General features: G+C 34.7%; 1 protein-coding gene across 1 annotated transcript in view; it reads left to right on the top strand.

Moving 5' to 3' along the window:
• Positions 1-22757, top strand: part of PKN2 (protein kinase N2) — a 115894-nt gene that overhangs the window by 89556 nt on the left and 3581 nt on the right. The window contains exons 12-19 of the mRNA XM_045835356.1: positions 16-142; positions 622-752; positions 835-910; positions 989-1080; positions 7770-7946; positions 12169-12231; positions 15453-15529; positions 19429-19571. Of these exons, the coding sequence (XP_045691312.1) occupies positions 16-142; positions 622-752; positions 835-910; positions 989-1080; positions 7770-7946; positions 12169-12231; positions 15453-15529; positions 19429-19571 (886 nt within the window). The remainder of the gene's footprint in view (positions 1-15; positions 143-621; positions 753-834; positions 911-988; positions 1081-7769; positions 7947-12168; positions 12232-15452; positions 15530-19428; positions 19572-22757) is intronic.

The following is a 22757-nucleotide window of genomic DNA, read 5'->3' as shown; positions in this document are numbered from 1 at the left end:
TTTATCTTCTATAAGTGATTCTACAGTAACCAAATTGGACTTTGATCTTGAACCTGAACCTCCTCCAGCCCCACCACGTGATTCTTCCCTTGGAGAAATAGATGAATCTGCTGAATTAAGAGACTTGGATACACCAGGACAGGTAGGGCGTTTTAAATCTTGTATTTTCACCATGTGAATTACCAGCAAAAGCATCGTAGTGAATGAGGTGTACATTTCTGTTATTTAAAAGTTACCTATGTTTTGTGTCCTTGTGAGTGAAACATAAAAACCTCTGGATGCTCATGGGCTAGTACAGATAGAATAGGCTGCTGAAGCTGCTAAGAGGAAAGTAAGAGCATATTGACATTAGATGACAACTGCCTGAAACACTCTTCATCTTCTGGCTTGGTTAGCATGATTTCTGAGTATGCATTAAAGATGACAACAATATGTGAGTTTTTCACATATTTTAGTTAAGTGCAGTATAGAATTGATCATCTTAGAATGAATATTCAATGTCTGAATTTTATTTTCCTCACTAATATTTATATTGACTTTTGACATTTTTACTTTGTCTTTAACAAATAAGTTATTTTCTTGAATATTTCTATGATTTCATGAGTATTTCATGTTTTACAGGATTCAGAAACTGTTTTTGATATTGAAAATGACAGAAATAGTATACTTCCAAAATCTCAATCTGAATATGAACCTGATATTTCTCAGTCAGGCCTAGAATATAGTGCTATCCAAGAACTTGAGGATAGAAGGTAAAGAATATATATATACATCTTTGCTACATTTTTGGCTTCATACTTTTGCCTTACTTTTAACTGACGTTATTGTTTTCAGGTCTCAACAGATGTTTCAGTTTAATCTACAAGACTTCAGATGTTGTGCTGTCTTGGGTAGAGGACATTTTGGAAAGGTAATTTCTTAAATTTTCTTGGAGTATCTACCAAAGTAAAAGCTCAAATGGGAAATAATTATTTCAATTTCATTTTAGGTGCTTCTGGCTGAATATAAACACACAAATGAAATGTTTGCTATAAAAGCCTTAAAGAAAGGAGACATTGTAGCTCGAGATGAAGTAGACAGGTTAGTTTTTAAAAAATAAAATTGTTTATTTTTATGAAGTTGTGACTTAATAGCATGAAAATTCATGTATATATACAACAGCAAAACTTTCTGTTTTTGTAATACTATGTGAGGAAACTAAATAAGTTAATGTATCTATACTTGACATAAGGTAGACAATAATTAAATACTTTTTCTTTTCAGCCAACTCCTCCTTTCCCTCCTTATGACAATTTACTGGTTAGGGGTCACCAAGGAAAGATGATGAAATGTTTAAACTAATTCTATTAAGGTTTTTATTATTAGAAATATTAAAGTGCTTATATACCTTAGGAAATGTTAGTCTTCTATGGTTGAGTGAGGCTATTTCCCATATCATAAGTCATAAAATGTCGCTATAGATAATCTGCAGTTTAACTGAATGGTTACAATATCCTACTTTTTAAAATGTACCTCTATTATTTCGTCTGTTTTTTTAAATGATATTAGTAACCATAGTATCTTATCTTCCTGGGTTTGATAACTATAAATTGATATGTGTACACCTATATGTACAACTATTGAAATCCAAGGACTTCGGGAGTAATATTGTAATTAGGTCACAGAATAGTTTTTTTTAATATATTTTATTGATTATGCTATTACAATTGTCCCATTTTCCCCCTTCACTCCCCACCACCCTGCACACCCTCTCCCACCCACATTCCCCTCTTTTAGTTCATGTCCATGTGTCATACTTATAAGTTCTTTAGCTTCTACATTTCCCATACTATTCTTATCCTCCCCCTATCTATTTCCTACCTACCATCTATGCTACTTATGCTCTGTACCTTCCCCCCCACCCCCACTCCCCTGGTGCTAACCCTCCATGTGATCTTCATTTCTGTGGTTCTGTTCCTGTTCTAGTTGTTTGCGTAGTTTCTTTTGGTTTTGTTTTAGGTATGGTTGTTAATAATTGTGACTTTGCTGTCATTTTACTGTAAATATTTATCTTTTTCTTAGATAAGTCTCTTTAACATTTCATATAATAAGGGCTTGGTGATGATGAACTGCTTTAACTTGACTTTATCTGAGAAGCACTTTATCTGCCCTTCCATTCTAAATGAAAGCTTTGCTGGATAGAGCAATCTTGGATGTAGGTCCTTGCCTTTCATGATTTCAGATACTTCTTTCCAGCCCCTTCTTGCCTGCAAGGCCTCTTTTGAGAAATCAGCTGACAGTCTGATGGGAACTCGTTTGTAGGTAACTATCTCCTTATCTCTTGCTGCTTCTAGGATTCTCTCCTTATCTTTAATCTTGGGTAATGTAATTATGATGTGCCCTAGTGTGTTCCTCCTTGGGTCCAACTTCTTTGGGACTCTCTGAGCTTCCTGGACTTCCTGGAAGTCTATTTCCTTTGCCAGATTGGGGAAGTTCTCCTTTATTATTTGTTCAAATAAGTTTTCCACTTGTTGCTCTTCTTCTTCTCCTTCTGGTACCCCTATAATTCAGATGTTGGAACATTTAAAGATGTCCTGGAGGTTCCTAAGCCTCTCCTCATTTTTTTTGAATTCTTGTTTCTTCCTTCTTTTCTGTTTGGTTGTTTCTTCCTTCTGGTCTACTCCATTGATTTGAGTCCCAGTTTTCTTCCCATCACTATTGGTTCCCTGTGCATTTTCCTTTATTTCACTTAGCATAGCCTTCATGTTTTCATCTAGTTTGCGACCAAAATCAGCCAATTCTATGAGCATCCTGATCACCAGTGCTTTAAACTGTGCACCTGATAGGTTGGCTATCTCTTCATCGCTTAGTTGTATTTTTTCTGGAGCTTTGATCTGTTCTTTGGGCCATTTTTTTTTGTCTCAGCACGCCTGTTACATGTGAGGGGTGGAGCCTTAAGTGTTCACCAGGGTGGGGGAACCCATGTTCCTGTGTTGTGACACTATGTGGGGGAGGGGTCTGAGAATGAACAGTGGCACTTTCTTCGCTCTCTGCCAGATTTCAGCCACTTCCCCCACTTCCTGAAGCAAATTGGGCCCTTCTGGTGCTGATTCCCAGGTGGGTAGGTTTGTGTACATTCTAGGACCCTGTAGGTCTCTCCAGTGAACTCTCTTGTGAGGCTGGGAGTTTTTCCTGCTACTGGCCTCAACCCCCACAGGGGTTTTCAGTCAGTGGTTTGAGGCTTAATTTCCCTGCACTCTGTCCCTCTCCCGATTTGTTTCACCTGGTTTATCTGCACATGAATGTGGGACCGCCTGGTCTGCCAGCTGCTGCCTTGCCACCCAGCTGCAGCTTTGCACACCCCACTCCACAATCTGCTGCCTTGCTGAGTCCACCAGCCACAGCCGCTGCCTTGCTGGGAGTCCTCTCTACCCTGGCTGCCTATCTCTGCCCCTCCCACCGATCTGGATGCATGTGTTTTTTTTAACTCTTTGGTTGTAAGACTTCCATACAGTTCACTTTTCTGTGAGTTCTGGTTGGTTTTTGTTTTTAAATTGTTGTTGCCCTTCTTTTGGTTGTGTGAAGAGGCACAGTGTGTCCACCTATACCTGCATCTTGGCAAGAAGTGAGAATAGTATATTTTTTAAAGACTATCTCAAATAGGGTGATTAAATATGGAAAAATTGTATAACAAATAGAATACTTGTTACAAAAGACGCTTTCATTTGATATGTAGAGTAGTAGTTTTCTTTTTAATTTATTTTCTTTTTTAATTTATTTTTTCCATTAGAAGTAGTATTTTTCTTAAATCACTAATAAGCATGAGTTAATATTAATAGAAGACAGCCCTATATAATATAAAGGGCCTAGGACTGTGAGTGAGAAGACTGACTTACCTAGTTCTCATTGTTTCTCCTTAAGTAATGATTTGACCCCAGGGCCATTGAGTATCTTTGAGCCTCAGTTAATCCACATATTTTAAAAATGAATTTTTTGGTAATACTTGTCCTACTGAATTGTATTAAGGGCTATATGGATGTACCAAATTGTTGTGTGTTTTTTTCCCCTACAAAATGGGAAGTTCCCAGAATTGGGATAGAGCTTAAAAGATGAGGATTTCCTTTATATACAATTTGTTTTCTTTTTAGATTTGTCTGTTTATTTTTTACCTCTCATACTCCTCAGTGACATCAAAATAAACTTTCTTGATATCTAAAACTACTCAGAAAGGATTTTGCTGAATATATGCGAACTCTTATGAACATCATATTATATGCTTAGAAATCTGAATGTGTATGTATGCGTTCTAGCCTCACCTGAGGACATCCTGGTTTTTTTTTTTTTTAAGAGAGAGGGAAAAGGAGGTGGTGGGGAGAGAGAAACATCTATGTGAGAGAGAAATGTTGACTGGTTGCCTCTCGCTCCTCAACTGGAGCCCAAACCCACAACCCAGGCTTGTCTGTTGACTGGGAATAGATAATGTGACCTTTCGGTTTATAGGAGCACTCCTACCAACTGAGCCCCACCAGAGCTAGAACTATATTTTTATGTTACATAAGTAGTTGGTTAAAGCAAACCTTTAATTGCACTGTCAGATTGTTTATAATTGCAATAATAATAGAGTCAAATATTTTTTTCTGGAAGAATGCTTTGTTTCAGATCTGTAAATAGTAAATTCATGTTACCGAAAATAATAGGAAATTGGTATGACCTCTTTTAGTTCTGTTGGCATACATAGGTTTATATAGCTTTCTGCTGTATTGTAAACTATTTTGAGCCATATCTCTGTAAGAAAAACCTTTCTAATTAAATCAAAAAAGAATAATATTAATATAGCTATTAAAGAAGAATGTCCATATCAGAGAGTGGAGCTTTAGGCGGAACCCAAGCTGTTATCCCTACAGAAGATTAATTCAGCCCTGGTGAAAAGTTGATGAGTGATCCTTCTCATCTAACTTTAGTATAAATAGAACTGGTACAAAAACAAATGGAAAATTTAGAATGAGAAATAAAACTCATTATTAGAGAAATTTGAGGAAAGCAGCAAAAACGGAGCAGTTAGAGGAAATCAAGAAAAAATAATTTAGAAAATGAAAAAATAGAGCAGCATATTTTTAAAGTAATATATATTACTTGCAAGTCTAAATAATAAACAACTTAGACTAGTGAAAACTAAGCAGAATCCTTTATGTTCACTTTCTAAATTATCTTTCTTTAGTCTGGATTTTATTATTTTACTTAGGAAACTGACTTTTTTTATAGAGAAAAATTCCAAATTAACTTCTTTTTAAATAAAAACAAATTATGGACTAACTCCAAAATTACTCAATTCATGTTCAAAGGTCAAGTTTTCTACCTACATTTAGTATAATATTCTCTCTTGAGTCCCATCCTCCCCCAATCCATAATAAGAATGTTAAATTTAGTTATTGTAATACTTCCTTTCTCGGCCTCCTTTTCTTACTGGTTCCTATTTCGAGACAACAAAATAGTGTTGCAGATGTACAATCAAAGCACCACTAACCATATTATATACAGATACAAGGTTGAATCCTAAGGCCTTAGCCTTATTAATTATGTGGTTTTCCACTGACCAAAATATTTACACAAGTTTTTAAGTTTTTTGGCATATCTAATAATGTACTCAACTCTGAAGAAAGTACACAAAAAAGTGTTAGAATGGAATGTTAATCAGGGAGAGAAAACATAAATATACCAATTATGTTAATACAAGAGGCTACTTGCATATTTAAATTTAAAATGAACGATACAGATAATAGCAACCCATAGAAAGGGAATATCGTGGTGTACCAATGGATTTAGGGTAAGACCTTGTAAAGGAGATTGGATTTTTGCTATTATTGTCACAATGGGTCTAAAGGGGGCCTTTCTCCTTTATCTTATAGTTGAAGATGTCTATCCAGTTCTCATCAAAGAATTCCTATTAAAACTATTTTAAGAGGCGTTTAGATCATTGATTCTTGATCTTTTATGCCATTTACATGTTAACATAGGCATAATACCTGTGTATTAGTAATTTGCCCATAAATAGAAACCGTAGACAATGAAGAGACCGTATTTGTCTTCTACTTGAGCCAAAATATATTACCAGTTTATTTCATCTGAATATCTACATTACCCACATTTTAGATTGACTTAGTAAGTCAGTTTTAGAATCCATTGTCTAGATGTTGCCCAATTGGGCATTATTTTCCAGTGAACTTAAATGGTGATAAAAATCAAAGCAATTAACTGTCTTCTTGATTTTCTATGAATTTACTTCTAATAATGACTTAATTTGTAGTAGCAATTAGAAACCTTGCCAAATATACGTAGACATAAGCCTAAAGCTTTAAAAACAATTACAGTGAGTAGAGCTTTCTGTTTCTGAATATGTATAAAATATTGAACAGATTGTATAAAATCAGAGGGTAAAAGTTCATCTTGACTGTGACCATAATAAATGGGGTTTAAACACTATTACATAGTAGCTGCATTTACTGTCAATATGTAAAACTGAACAGCTGTTCTAGTTCATAATCCAGATGACAACTATATTATCATAGCATTGAAAATTTTATGCTCCTTCACAAACAGGGATACTGTTAAATATTTTCAAAATTCTATTTAATTTTTTAACATAGCAATATAATCTGGATACCCAAGTAAAATTACCTTTTTTAAATTAACTCTTTCTTAAAAGACATAAAAAAAAGGAGGGATTGGTCTACTTCCCTCTAATTTGAGGATTTTAGTTTGGCATTTTGATACCAACAACAAAATTTAAGCAGTTTCTTAATTTTTAAAAGCATTAATAATGATTTTAAATATTAATGTCAACTTTTGGTTTCAGTCTCAAGAAGAAACCAAAGCAAAACAAAGTGCCTACTTTGTATTAGAAATATAAATAAAATCTTGAACAATGATTTTAAAGAAATATAAATGTAATCTAATCATTAATAAAATACATCTATTGGTATCTTTATTTTGATCAAGTGCCTAACATAAGTTAATTTCAAGTTATATTTGAACAGCTGATCTTTTGTTCTCCTTTAAGTCAAGTTGATTTTCAGAAAGAAGAGGATTGATATTTTTTGCTATATAGGCAAAATTAATGTTCCAGAGTCAACAATTTTGAACACTGTTCTTCCTAGCAGCTTGTAAAAGTTCTTACAAGAACAACCTGTGATTGCTATGGGCTTACAGGGAAATTGTGTTGCTTTCAAGGAGCTTCTTGAAGCTTGTTATATAATTTTCCATGTAGCCTCTTTATTTTCCAGTCAGCCTTCTAAATTAAAACTTTATACAGCATATCTTTACTTAATATAGTATATGATAAAATATTTGAATACTGTAGCTTATGAATTTAAAACACTGTCATTGAAATTACCTTGGTCACAAACTATATTGTAAATTTATGTTTTAGGTTGCTAAATTCTCTGACCGGTTCCTGATAATTTTTACAATTTACCCTAATTAAGCCTTTTTTATTAACTATAAATACATAGCTATATGTGTGCTGCTCTGATACACAGTGAGAACTCAACCATTTTTGTCATGCCAACCATATATTTTAGTTTGCATTAATAATTTCAATTCATTATATATGTCAAATAGACCAAATTTTTTAAAGCGTTGGAGCAAAACAAAAATACGCTAATGGTTTTAAAGTTATTATAGTTAAGAACTTTGCTTATTTTAGAGTTTTGTAATTTTCAAAGAATGTTGTTTCCAACTAGAACTTAAAGAAGGGGAAAATGTATTGATTTTTAAATGTTTTTTTCTTACAGCTTGATGTGTGAAAAAAGAATTTTTGAAACTGTGAATAGTGTAAGGCATCCATTTTTGGTGAACCTTTTTGCATGTTTCCAAACCAGAGAGCATGTTTGCTTTGTAATGGAATATGCTGCTGGTGGGGACCTAATGATGCACATTCATACTGATGTCTTTGCTGAACCAAGAGCTGTGTGAGTATGCTTCAGACATTTCTCTGAATTTTTTGTGACCAATTTTTTTTTTCTGGAAAGGAATAAAGCTCTCTGAATTATTTTTTTCCCAAATGGAAAACTAGATCTCTACAAAGACTATTATAACTCCTTACTTACCTTTTATCATATATAAATGTATCTATTTTACTCTGTTGTTGATGTTGAAAATTTCATGGATTATCCTAAATCATGTTTGATAATTTAGGTAACAAAATTTATGTTCCTTTTAGCAAAATTTCTTCTTTTACATTTTCTCCCTAGGGAATGCCATCTAGGACCATGGCTTTAAATACCAACTATACTCAAAGTACATTGTTAAGTGGAAGGAGAAAGTATAGACAAGTCTGTTTCATATAATGTATGAAATATTTATATTTGCACTTTATAGGGTAATTTTAAAGTACTGGTATATGAAGTATTTGTATGTTTACAATGTCTATGACAATATAAAAGAAACTGGTATATGTTATTGCTTCCAAGGAAAGACAGAAAGCAGACTTCATTTGAATTGTTTTTGTAGTTTTTGAATTTGATATTATGTGAAGGTCTTGCTTACTCAAATGCATAAAAATTAAATAATAACAAACACTTGAGATTAAATATATTTATATTTTTCCCCTATTATTATCACAGTTTATAGCTCTTAAGTGGAGAGCTAGGATTTGAACCTAGGAAAGTATTCTTATATAGCTACACTCTACATGCTGGTATTCACCAAATTTATATTTCCAGCCCTGACCTCTTCTTTGTACTTCCAATTCTAACAGCATTCACTTGCCAACTTGACTTTTCCCTTTGTATGGTTAATATTATTTCTCATTTAACTTCTCAAACTAAATTGGTTTTCCCCATTTTCCCCTGACCTTGCATACCACTCCCCAGGCTCACTATTCTCCTAGTCTTCTCCATCTACCAGTTGTACCAGCCACAACACAGGGAGTCAGTCTCAATCTTCTTTATCCCTCACGTGCAACATCCAAATTATGAGCAAGTTGGATCAATTTTACCTCCAAAACATCCTGAACCAGTCATAAACCTTTATTGGGTTTATTCTTGAATTTTCATCATATTTATATTCTGACAACTGATGTGTATAGCATTTTCACTTCTTTATTTGATTCTCATCACAACCATTAGGTGTATGTAGAGCAGGTAGTAGTATACTGTCATACCCTCAAGTTTCAGATGAAGAAAGAAGTTCATTCTGATAGACGGTGAAACTTTCATAAAGGAGGCAAATGCCAGAGAGTAGTAGAAGGCTACTAATAATTTATCCTCTGAATATTTAAAAAAATTAAAAATAGGGCATTTAGACTATGCCTAGCTGTGTGCTGCCGTGGGAATTCCTTTGTTCTTGTGTGTGTGTGTGTGTGTGTGTGTGTGTGTTTCTTTAGGAACTTGTACTTTTGCTGAGAATACAATTATATACAAATGAAATAAGCCCAATGAAATATAAGAATAAAATGATACATTGCATTACTTCCAGTTATTCAGATCTCACCGCAAATGTTATTTCTTTGAGGGTCATTTGTTTTATCTTCAACTGAAGATATGTTTATTGATTTTAGAGGTGGGGGGGGGAATATTGATTGGTTGCTTCCTGTGTGTGCCCTGACCGGGTCTTGAACCTGCAACCTAGGTATGTGCACTGATTAGGAATTGAACTCTCAGCCTTTTGGTGTACAGGACAACACTCCAACCAACTAAGCCATGAGGCCAGGTTGAAGGTCATTTTTTGAGTACCCTATCTAAAATACCACTACGTCAGCCTTGGTTGAAGCATTGTCCAGTAAACTGGAAGCTGAAAGATTGTGGGCTTGATTCCCAATCAGGGCACATGCCTGTTGCAGGTTTGTTCCCCAGTCAGGGAGTGCACAAGCGGCAACAGATCGATGTTTCTCTCCCTCCCTTTCCCCCTCTCTAAACATGTCCTCAGGTGAGGATTAAAAAAAAAATAAAAACCACCACATCACTATCATCCAAGTCTTGTCTGTTCTATTTTCTATTTTATTTCTCCATAGCACTTTGTTTCTACCTGAAATCATCTTATGAATTTATTTTTTACATGAGATGTGAAAAACAGGAACAAGGACCATTTCTATTCTGTGTATTAGTGAAACAGCTAGAAAGGTGGCTGGCACATAGTAGGTAGTCAGTGAATTTTTACTGATTGAGACTATGGAATCAAAATTAGTTTGATTCCTAGCTTTACTGTTTTCTAGCTATGTGACTTTAGACAAATTACTTCATTTTCTGCTTCTGTAAAATATTTATCTTAAAAGCTTTAAGATTAGGATTGAGCACAGGCTACGAACCAAAGTGTCACAGGTTCGATTCCCAGACCCAGGGTACATGCCTGGGTTGCAGGCCATAACCCCCAGCAACCGCACATTGATGTTTCTCTCTCTCTCTATCTCCCTCCCTTCCCTCTCTAAAAATAAATAAATAAAATCTTAAAAAATAAAAAGCTTTAAGATTAAATCAGCTGATAAATGAAAGTAACAGTATCTGACGAATAGTAAGTATTCAGTGAAATACATATTTTAAAAAATACTGCCCAGTTATTCAGTCCCATTAGGGCAATCTGTTAAAGAATGAGAGAAAAGAGAAATCAAATATTTTTATAATTGTCATGTTTTTTTGTCAGCAAAGTAAGTGCTAATAATAACTACTATAGCAATTTTAGAACTACATTTGTTTTAATGGACTTTAGTTAAATCTTTTAAAATCTAATATAGCAAATAAATATTTCTAAATAGTTGCATTTGAAAATTCTCCCAAATTATAGTTCCATTTTTATAAAAGTAAGTAAACACAAAACAGCCATATTTTCTACATGTGCATCTAAAGGCATTCTAAAACTTTGAAGAACATTCACCAAACTGACAAGAGTAGTTATTGCTATGGATGATAGTAGTGTTGGGGTGGGATGGTAGATGGGTAAATGAAATATTGTGCTTTGGGGCTGGGGTGTTATGTGTATTTGATGGAGAAAATATCCACGTATTTCTTGTATAATTAATTAAAAGGTGATTTAAACCAATAAGCTATTCTACACTGAAGACAGATCTACATTTTTAAATTTACCCATTTATTTATAACCTACCTGCTCATTCAGTACACCTAACACTACCTAGTATCAGGCGTTTTGCTAGGCATTTAAGTGTGAACAATGAAAGACACACATGGTCCCGTTCCTCAACAGTTAATATTCTAGCTGGGGGCAAGTTTTTGTAAGATGTGAACTCATCCATTACTAGACCTCTTCACCTACCCCAAAGCAATTCAGATTCAACATACTACACCAAACTAATTTCCTTAACAAAAACTTGGCTACTTCTTATTTCTTTATTGATTCATTACACTAAGAAGGAAACCTTGAGAGTCATCTTAAGCTTTTTTCTTGCCCTCATCCTCTGCAGCTAATAAGACACCAAGTCCTTTCATGCTGGTTTTAAAATTTCTTTTAAATCCATCTCTAACTCTTTTTGTTGGCACTGCAATAGACGTTCTTGTGATGTTCTATGTGTACCATCATAATGCCATTATCTGTTCTTTATTCCTCTGGATACCTACCTACTTCTACTCCAGCCTTCATACTACTGTCAGAAAAATCTCTTAACATACGTCTGATTATCCTGCCCTGATTAAAATAGTTTGATTGCCTGTCACTAAGAGAAAAAAATTTCAATATCCATAGTATGACATTCAAGATCCTTCACAACTTGATCTTAGCCTGCCTTTTCGTCCTTGTCTCCTACTTCTTCCCCATTCTTTATTTCAGCCACAGTCAATTTACTATTGGTTTCAAACATGGTATGCCTCTTACAACTCTCTTTCTTTCCTTTTTAAGGGAATGCTCTGTATTTCCCCTATGAAAGTTCTCTTCACACTGTCCTTCTGCCCATGTGACATATTGTAAATTTTTTTACAAAACCAGGTCAAGTGTCTACTCTAAGGACTACAGTGGAAGCCATCAGGCAGTTAAAGGTTTCCATTGTAGATTGTATTTTTTCTTTATTTTTTTAATTTTACTGCTAATATTTAGCACATTTCTTACTGTGTCTGGCACATAGTAAGGACTAAATAAATACTTGTGAAATTATTTACTATGGAATTCTGCTTTGAAGCATAAAAGTATAAACTAGAATTCAACAGCAGTGGAATTTATTAAACTTTTAAAATTTAATTCTTCAAACAGATTTTATGCTGCATGTGTAGTTCTTGGGTTGCAGTATTTACATGAACACAAAATTGTCTATAGGTAAGTAAATTTTCGATACTTCCTAATGGTTTACTTTGGTGTAAATTAGAATTAAAGATAGTTAAAAAGGATATTTTGTCTTTAATCAGCTTCTTAATTTTCACTTTCAGATAAAACTGAGCTCTCTAAAAGTTAAATTTCAATTTTGAAAGACATGGTTAACACTATAATTATATGATGACTTGTTCTGTTCTTGAACCTCTGCCCATTGCATAATTACAGTAGTCAGGTTATAAGTTGGCCTCTGATAACAAAATTCACTTACAGTATTCATCCTTGTGAATGTTTTATGTTCAACAGATCCACTGCAGAAAGCTTGTGTAAACCAGTACTATTTGAAGGTTTTCCATGATAAGTAGCTTGTGCCAGAGTGTAAAACATCACCCTACTGCCTTTATTAACTCTTGCTGTAAACTAAACAGTGTACTTTGGTGACATAATTGATTTATGTCTGGCACAAGCACCTTTCAAATTGCAGAATTGTAGCAAATAGTCTGTAGCCCAGCAGCTAGCTAGTCTGTGGGCCACACTTGGAATAGCATGGCTCAGGACCAGTGATTTTCAACCTTTCTCATCTCATGGCACACATAAACTAATTACAAAATTCTGCTGTACACCAAAAACTATATTTTCTGCCCATCTGACCAAAAAAAAATAGGTATAATTTGATTCATTCACACCAGACAGCTATTGTTGTATTGGCTGTTGTCATTGTTTTTGTTTGACAACCTAAGGGAAAAGAGGTCAGTGCCCCTGACTAAATGATCAGGTGTTGCACATTTTAACAATTCTTGGGGCACACCGGTTGAAAATATAGCTCTAGACCAGACAAATTATGGAAAGGCCAGTCAGAATTAGAAGACTATAAACATCAGTTTATTCAGGACTTCCGGCAAGATGGAGGCATAGGTGGACGCACTGTACCTCCACATACAACCAAGATTAGAACAACAACAATTTAGAGGCAGAATAACACCCAGAACTGACAGAGAATTTATCTGAATGGAAGGCGGACAGCCAAGAAGTTGAAGTAGACCCATTCGTCCAGACCGGTAGGAGAGGCGGAGACAAGCAGCAGCCGGGGCATGGGGCATGGAGAACTGGGAGAACTGGGCACCTAAAGCAACCGGGAGTGCGTGAGCCATCCGTAGGCCATCCAGGGTGCACAGGATCGCAGCGGGTGGACCCTGAGTACACAAGTGGCAACTGGCGGACCCAGTGAGGCTGCGATTGTGAACCAGGGCAGAGCGTGCAGCCCAGGATCCCAGGGAGGGGACTGGGATCCCTGGAGAGCAGAGCTACCGCCATTGTTCCCTCCCGCCCCCACCCCCACACACAATGTCGCAATCTAGCGACTGGGGTGCCCAGCCCCGGTGAACACCTAAGGCTCCACCCCTCACCTTAACAGGAGCGACGTGTCTCAAACAGAAAAACAGATCAATGCCCCAGGGCTCATCCTTTTGAGCGACCGAGAGATTGCCAATCTATCAGATGCACAGTTCAAAACACTGGTGATCGGGAAGCTCACACACTTGGTTGATTTTGGGCGCAAATTACATGAAAAAATGCAGGTTACCATAAAAGAGATGAAGGAAGATGCACGGAAAACCAATAGGGATGGGAAGGCAACTGGGACTCAAAACAATAGAGTGGTCCAGAAGGAAGAAAAAAAATACCAAGCAGGGAAGAATGAAGAAATAAGAATTCAAAAAAACCGAGCAGCTTAGGGACCTCCAGGACATCTTTAAATGTTCCAACATCCGAATTATAGGGGTACCAGAAGGGGAAGAGGAAGAGCAACAGATTGAGCACATATTTGAACAAATAATAAGGGAGAACTTCCCCAATCTGGCTAAAGAAAAAGACTTCCAGGAAATCCAGAAAACTCACAGAGCCCCAAAGAATTTGGACCCAAGAAGAAACACGCCAAGGCACATCATAATTACATTAGCCAAGGTAAAAATGAAGGAGAGAATCCTAGAAGCAGCAAGAGATAAGGGGACAGTCACCTACAAAGGAATTCCTATCAGACTGTCAGCTGATTTCTCAAAAGAGACCTTACAGACAAGAAGGGGCTGGAAAGAAATATTCCAAGTCATGAAAGACAAGGACCTATATCCCAGATTACTCTCTCCAGCAAAGCTTTCATTTAGAATGGAAGGGCAGATAAAGTGCTTCTCAGATAAGGCCAAGTTAAAGGAGTTCATCATCAACAAGCCCTTATTTTATGAAATGTTAAAGGGACTTATCTAAGAAAAGAAGATAAAGAAAAAACATGTATAGTAAAAGGACAGCAAACTCACAATTAACAACCACACCTAAAGCAAAACCAAAAGAAACTAAGCAAACAACTAGAACAGGAACAGAACCACAGAAATGGAGATCACATGGGAGATTAGCAACAGGGGAGTGGGAGGAGGAGAGAGGGGGAAAAGGTATAGAGAATAAGTAGCATAGAATGTAGGTTGAAAATAGATAGGGGGAGGGTAAGAACAGTATGAGAAATGTAGAAGCTAAAGAACTTATAAGTATGACACATGGACATGACTAAAGGGGGAGATATGGGTGGGAGAGGGTGTACAGGGTGGAGGGGAGTGAAGGGGGGAAATGGGACAACTGTAATAGCATAATCAATAAAATACATTTTTCAAAAAAACATCAGTTTATTCAAACTTCTAACAATATTTTCAAGGTAAAAGTTTCCCCATGATCCTATTTTACTCTCAGGATAAAACATTTTCAATTTAATTTGTAATCAATTAGTATGGACACGTAGCTTTCTTTTTATTTTGAATTACACTCTTAGAAAGTTAAACCTCCCCCCCAATACCTTATTTATACTATTAAATATTTCTTTTTTATGGATGGTGTATAGGCATACTTCCAACTTAATCGAAGTCTGATTATAATAATTAACAATAAAATCTGAGTTAAGTTACTTGAACTCCTTTCATGCTTTAAAATGTATATTTAAATAGAAAAAAAACACTTCTCATTAAATATAACAGAGGCAAATTATTCAGAAAATATATACAGTAAAAATCTTTTCAAAAGGAAGAAAAACAAATGTTTATAATAAAGTATTTAAATCTGAAGTCATAACTTGAAAAGCTTGTTTTGAGTAAAAAGAACATAATAACTCCTAGTGGAATTTTTTTTAACTACACTGTCTACTGATTTTATTGATTTTTTTATTTCCATTTTCTTTTAATCCTGAACAGAGATTTGAAATTGGATAACTTATTACTAGATACAGAGGGCTTTGTGAAAATTGCTGATTTTGGTCTTTGCAAAGAAGGTAATTGGACAGTTTAAAGTTTCTTTTTTAATAAATTACGTTTCCTTTGTACTTTGTTAGTTTTCAAGTTTGTGGAAAGTAGAATGTATTTTTAACTTTAATTTATTCATTATTAAAATATTATGGGTTGTTCATGTAACCTCATCACATTATTAAGATTTCTGTGGATATGAATATGGTTAGATTTTCAGAAATTATAGTATAAAACAAAGATTCTCTTTGTATGATTAGTAATGATTCTATCACTATTCTACAGAAACACTGGTTAAGCACCAAAGTTTTCACTTTGCTCAGACTGTGTAGAGCACAGGTGGCAAACACAGGCCGGCAGGCCAAATCCAGCCCTCCACCTTGTTTTATCCAGCCTGGCACCTTGTTTCTACCCAGCAGTGCTGAGTTCTCGCTTAACTGTTAAGGAGTAGTTACATTTATACAGTCCTAAAATTACATTTGGCCCTTTGAAGGCAACTGTGATTCTGATGTAGCTTTTAGTGAAAATGAGTTTGACACCCCTGATGTAGAGCAAAGAGCAAATTACAAATTAGGCCTAATAACTTCTCTTCAGCTTCTTAAAACTTTTACCATTTTTAAATAGGAAAAAAAATCTATAGCCTAAGAATCCTTTCTGTATATTCAAAGTTAAATAAGTAAGCTGGAGAATTTGAATTAGAGGTAGCCTAAAAAAGTGTACAGAGCACGGATTTAGGCACTAGACAGTTTTAGGTTTGAATCCTGGCTTTGCCACTTATTTGCTCTCTATTTTTGGAGTAGTTACTTTTGACCTCATTGAGTATTTGAGTGTTTCCTCAGTTATAAAATAAGTATAATCCTCATTGTTTAGAAATATGATAATTGGAGATCAGTGTGTGGCACAGTGCTTGACACATAGTAAATAGTTATTCTTTCTTACTTTTACATTTAATACATTGTAGTATTATAACAGACATTGTGTGTCTCCCCCTCTACATTGGTAGCTTCTTATTTATTCAGCTTTGTTTTCATAGCACATAATATAGTACTTGGTATATCCAAAGTATTCAGTGAATGCTGAATTAGTAAGTAGTAAGAGAAGGAATGGGAAAATGAATGAACAAATAAATGAATAAGTGAACTTTGTAAGTATATGTCCATTAGTTACCCACTGACCTCCTAATTACTGAATCCAATAAAACTGTTTTCCTTTTCTTAGATTTCTCTGAATTGGACGCTGTTGATTTATCAATAAATGCTTTTGTTCTTCAGAGTAAGCCCTTAGCTCATTGCTCTTCACTGATAGTTTTTAACTAGTAACTATATGTTAATGATTCCCAAATCTACTATTTCCCTTCCTAACATATTCAGCTGTCTACTAGACAGCTCTACCTGAATAGTCAATCGACATGTCAAATGCTATATAAACAAAGTTTCTTTTCCTCAGATATTCTAGTTCAGGAGTCCCCAACTTCCAGGCCTCGAACCAGGGGGAAAAAAATAGGAAAAAAAAACTAGCCAGGTCTGTTAGGAGCCAGGCTGCACAGCAGGAGGTGAGCTTGAGGTTATTGTTGTCCTTGAATCATCCCAAAACCATCACCTCCCACCCTCCATCCATGGGAAAAGTTGTCTTCCATGAAGCCAGTCCCTGGTGCCAAAAAAGTTGGGGACCACTGGTCTAGTTCATAGTTGATGATGATGACACAGTCCTCTCAATCTCCCAGTTTGAAAATATGGAATATCCTGGACTGTGTTCTGTGCTCTACTTTCCACATCCAGTTAGTCATCAAGTTGTGCTGGTATCTACCTCCTTAATGTATCTTAAATATTTTATTTCCTCTCTAATGCTGCCTACCGTCATTATATTTTGACAAGCCTCTGAATCTTTCATAGCCTCTTAACCTTTTCTGTCTCCAGTTTTTTTTCTCCCTCAAATCAGTCAACCATGTAAAGGCCAAAATGCTGTAAGGGTCCACATAAATACAAACCTAACCATGGCACACCCCTGCTAAAAATCCTTCAGTGGCTAAGATTGTTATAGATTGCCCTTCTTTATCTGCTTGCCAGCCTCTCCAGGCTCTCTTTCTGCCTGCCATCTGCTTAGTACTTTCTGCTTCAGCAGCAACAAACTGCTTACAGTCTGTCTCTCCACCACTGCTACCCATCCCAACTCCATTTGCTAATGTCTGCTCATCCTTCAGACTCAGCTCAAGTGTCACCTGTTCATATAAGCTTCCTGAGACTCCTCTCTTATCCCAACTCTTGAGTCAGCTTTAGGAGACATTTTTAAGTGTTTCCATTATAATTTTTCTTTACCCTATCATTATAAAATTATCAATATATATTTGTTTTCCTCCAGTTTCCTGTAAGCTTCTTAAGAATTGTGTCTTAACTGTAATTTGTATGTTCCCGCCACTTGGCAGGGATGCCTAAAAAAATAAGAGATGCTCAGAAAATAGGTATTCAATAACCAGATTAAGTGTGTATTTCTTCATTATCATAAAAATATACATTGTGTATTACAATAATAATAGCTAACATTTTTGAACACTTACTGTGTGCCAAGCACTTTGCCAAATGCTTCATATTCATTTAAATTATAACAATCTTATGAAAGTTGCTAGGTCAGAAGAGGAAACTAGGCTTTGAGGTAAGACAACTTTCCCCATGCTCTCAAGGCTAACAAATGGCAAAGCTGGTATTTAAACCCAGATATTTATAGCTCCATCCAGAGCCTGATGTTAACTACTTACGTGGAGTTTTACCAATTTGAAATTTTAGATAATTGGGCTTACTGTCAATTTCCTTTAAAACCATCAGGACAAGAAAATTTATTAGAATGAATGAAATATAGTAACTATATTACTATAAGTGACATGGTATATATGTATCACATTAAAATATAGATTTTTTAAAAATACAGATTTATAATATTACTATTTTAAAACTAAGAGAAAAATTAGAGTATATTTAACCTAAAAGTATGATATGTGTAATATGTTCTAGTTATATAATCAGGGCACAGAATAAAAATCATGAATTAGATCTGTTTCCATGTTTGTTAACCAGTTTTTTCCTAATCTTGGCCAAGGCATTTAAAAGGATTGTATAATATATGTATTTTTTTTTTCATTTAACTCTTTTTACAAATAATATTTTGAAGAAAAAACAATATGACCAATGTTAAGGGAATTTTGCAAACAAAAATTCTCCCACCCTAATGTGCTCATATATATAATTATGCCCTTCATGACTTGATCTGTAGACTTACAAATTTGTTTGAGAGTTCAGTCCCTAAAAATGCATACCTTTTTATATTTAGAATTGAGGTCTTTTCTTTCAAGTGCTTTCATAAGAAGATGCTTATGAGCTTTTAACACTTTAGAATGCGTTGAGCCGTTATCTTCAATATGTAGAATGTATATTTGATTAACTAAATTATAGGGAATGTATATTTGAAAACTAGTTAGCTAAAATTATTAAAACCATATCTCTATATTATATAACACATTTGGTGAACTCTTGATTTTCCAAAGGTTGCTTTGTGGTAATTTCCAAACTATACTTAGTGTTATTTTTATAATGAAGCAAATAAACTTACTAAAAAGATTGAATTAAAAAGATGATAGAAACTTAAGCCTACAATTAGTTCCTTTTGTTGCAACTTCTTGGCATCGCTTGTAATGACAAGAAAGAGAAAATAAAGTATGAAAGTTTTATTTTTACCCATTAATTAAATAATAAAGTTGCTATTGCACAGTTTTCTCCATACCAGTCTTTAACATTTTCTTTAAAAGTCTTTGGTATATTGTGAGTTTGGTCATCACATATTAATTATGCAACTTAATTTTGTTTCCTAAGGATATCTTCTCATTTTTATTCTAGACTTTTTTCTTTGCTAACAAATTATTAAATTTTACCTTTTTCAGGAATGGGGTATGGAGACAGAACAAGCACATTTTGTGGCACTCCTGAATTTCTTGCCCCCGAAGTATTAACAGAAACATCCTATACAAGGGCTGTAGATTGGTGGGGACTTGGTGTACTTATATATGAAATGCTTGTTGGAGAGGTAAGCAGTAAAAATGGGTTGGAAAGAAAAGAGGAAAGATGAGTGAAAGAATAAAGCATGCCATTTATAAAACCACTCAATATATTATTGCATAAGTGGAACTTGTTATAAAAATATTTATAATATATTAATAACTGCCTCTGATTCTAAGATATAATAATACAGATAGATCACTTCATAGGCAATAGAATAAGAGGAAACCTAATGAAAAGAATGTACTCTATACCTGTAAAGTCAGCTATATCTTAGTCAAAAATAAATGTTACTTTCAAAAAACAATACAGCAGAATTTTAAAAATTAACTTTTTTTCCTTACTGTTTTCTATAGATTTACTTGAAATAAATTTCTGGAGATAATTTAGTACACAGAAATTTTTACCATTTAGGAAATAGTGAATTATATCCAATTAATAAGGCAGTAATAAGAGGCTAATCTATTTTGTTATAAATTGTTGAAAATGATAAATTAGGGTAAGAATCAATATTTAGACAAGTAATTGAAAACTACTTCAAAGGGCTTGATAACCTGGAGATGCAAGAAACATTATCTTATGGGATTGGTTCATTGTTCTACAGTTTCCCCAGTGCCAGCAATCCTTCTTGTACATTCTTGGCATAAATAAATTAGTAGCTTAATGGATGAACGACCAAATTATTGAATGTCAGTTATTTCTAAAATTTTGTTCTGTAATTGTCATATAGTGGCACTCATTCCAAACAAGCAAATAAATAATTGATTCAAATGACAGCCCTTTTTGGAATGTTAAATTGGAGTGAATACTTGGGAAAGGAAAGAAATGTTTATCCTGTGCTAAGCACTTTTCTATGTCCTTAATAAACGTTAGCTCATTTAATTTTTTGGCAACCTTTGATATGCTCAATATTAGTCTTACATCCATTTTCAGTTGTGTAAGTGGAGACAAGCAGAGGTTTGAAGACAACTTTAAGTCACACAGTTCTCATGTGGTAGAGCTTGGATTTTAAACCTGGCTCTCTGACTTCAGAATCTGTCTCTAAACCATTATGCTTTGCTACTTCCAGAATAGGGTATTGAATCCACCAACCTGTTTCTATTCTTAAAACCAGTGGTCCAGAACTGAATTTTTTACATCTCTTTAGAAAATCTACTGTATGATGTTTTAGGGTTGAAAGATGTATTTTATCCCTAGTCCATGGTGGTCTTTATACTTTCTAAGAATGCCAGAAGTACTCATAATAGTTGTTTCTATAAATTCAGGCATACTTCAGATCCCTTTTTAAAAATAACATTTTTGTTGCTTTGTGTTTTAAATGTAGCATTCAGTTACATATGAGATTTAAGTTACCAAAGACTATGTTTACTAAACTATGATAAAAGTGAGGTTTGGCCAAAGTTTCCATCTAATTTCTCTATTATTACAAATAATTGAAAACTCTGGCTATATCATGCATATTCAAATTTGTATTTGAAATTTGTATCTGTATTTGTGCAAGTTTTGAAGACTGGGAAGACCCCAGGAATAAACAAACATACCAGGTCTCCTTTTCCCGTCCCAAATGATATATCAGTGAAGTAACCTTAGATAACGGGGATTAGATGTTTGACATCTGAATACATTATTGAATTTTTATGTGTGTTTAAACAGTTGCATTAGTGTTTTGTTGTTAGCTTAAAAACTATTTGAAGAAACAAGAATTTTAACATCTTAACAAGTATGAAGATAGATCTTTACGATTCAGAGACTTATTAGAATGACAGTTTTAAACACAAAATTGACTGATCGAGTAAAATACAAAAGTGCTTTGAATTACCACTTGAAATTCTGGTTGAGAGTCCTTATGAAATAGAATTTCCCCCTGACTTATCTCAATTCCAGAAAGAAATTATATTGTCCCCACATGGTAGGTATTTGATTTATGTATTTTGAATGAGTGAATGAATAAAGTGAAGTTTTGACAAAAAAGTTTGAAATTATCTTAGATATAAGCAATGGCATGGGCAGCTCAGCTTCAGGAAGTTGGGTTCTGAATTCATTTTCACAGCTTCCTTAGGTCAAAGAACCCTCTCTTTCTATTGATATTGCCTGGTGTGTGGTTCTTATTCTTCAGTACCTTATAGGAAGCAAGCAATCAAATCTAAGCCATCTGAAATGCTGAGGTAATAATAACAGGTGAAATTCTGAGGTAATAATTTTATAGCCATGTTTTCAACATGGTTGAGAGCTTATGTTATGCTGAATGGGGTTTAACTACTTTTTTATGACTTGGTTTCATTTTTGTCCTATGAGTAATAATTTTAATACTCTGTTTCTTACTGAAATTCCCAAGACCTATTGTGTATAGAACAATAAATATGCCTGGAAACATGTGGCTTTTCAGTTCCTTTCAGCTTAATTTCGTTGGCAGCTGCTTCTTAGTGCAGTTATTATACCTGCAAAATTTCTAATTGTTTTATGACAATTAATTTACTGTTGCCTGTGAAATTCAAAGCATATCCATATCTGATCTGTTGCCACAAACTCCATGCTTTCCTCTGTAGTAACACTTATTATCATATTCACCTGCTCATTTCCTTCTGTCTTTCCACAATATTGACCTTCTTAAAGTTTGTGTCTATTATTTAAATATTTCCCACTATCTACTAGACCCTTAAAATATTTATTGTCTGGCTAAATAAATGAATAAATGAATTAAATAAAACAATTGAATGGAATGAAATGAAAAATGATACTAAGTGATTTGACCAAATATGTTAAAGGTCTGTGAAATAAATTCAAGGAAGATTTCAGTAAAGAGTATATTGTATATCTTATGGACAACAGATATGTGTCTGTTGTGGCTTCTTCTAGTCCTTGTTTGTGTGGTGTTTCTGTGGGGGATTTTTATTATTATTTTTTTATTTTTTTTAATTTGTAGAGAGGGGAAGAGAGGGAAAGAAACATCATTGTGTGGTTGCCTCTTGAGAGTCCCTTATTGGGGACCTGGCCCACAACCCAGGCATGTGCCCTGACCGGGAATCAAGCCAACCGACCCTTTGGTTCGCAAGCAGGCAATCAGTCCACTGAGCCACACCAGCCAGAGCTGGTTCTTGTTTTTTATTGTATTTTTTTCCATTACCATTTATTCCATATGCCCTCTCCTACCTCCACCCATCCCCCTCCTCCCAGCAATCACCACACTGTTGTTCATGACTGTCAGTTCTTTTTC

This window comes from Phyllostomus hastatus, unplaced genomic scaffold (genome assembly GCF_019186645.2).
Source record: "Phyllostomus hastatus isolate PE091 unplaced genomic scaffold, TTU_PhHast_1.1 phas_contig_209, whole genome shotgun sequence".
Lineage (NCBI taxonomy): Eukaryota > Metazoa > Chordata > Mammalia > Chiroptera > Phyllostomidae > Phyllostomus > Phyllostomus hastatus.
Note: the sequence above shows the minus strand (reverse complement) of the source record. Positions and strands in the feature narration are given on the sequence as shown.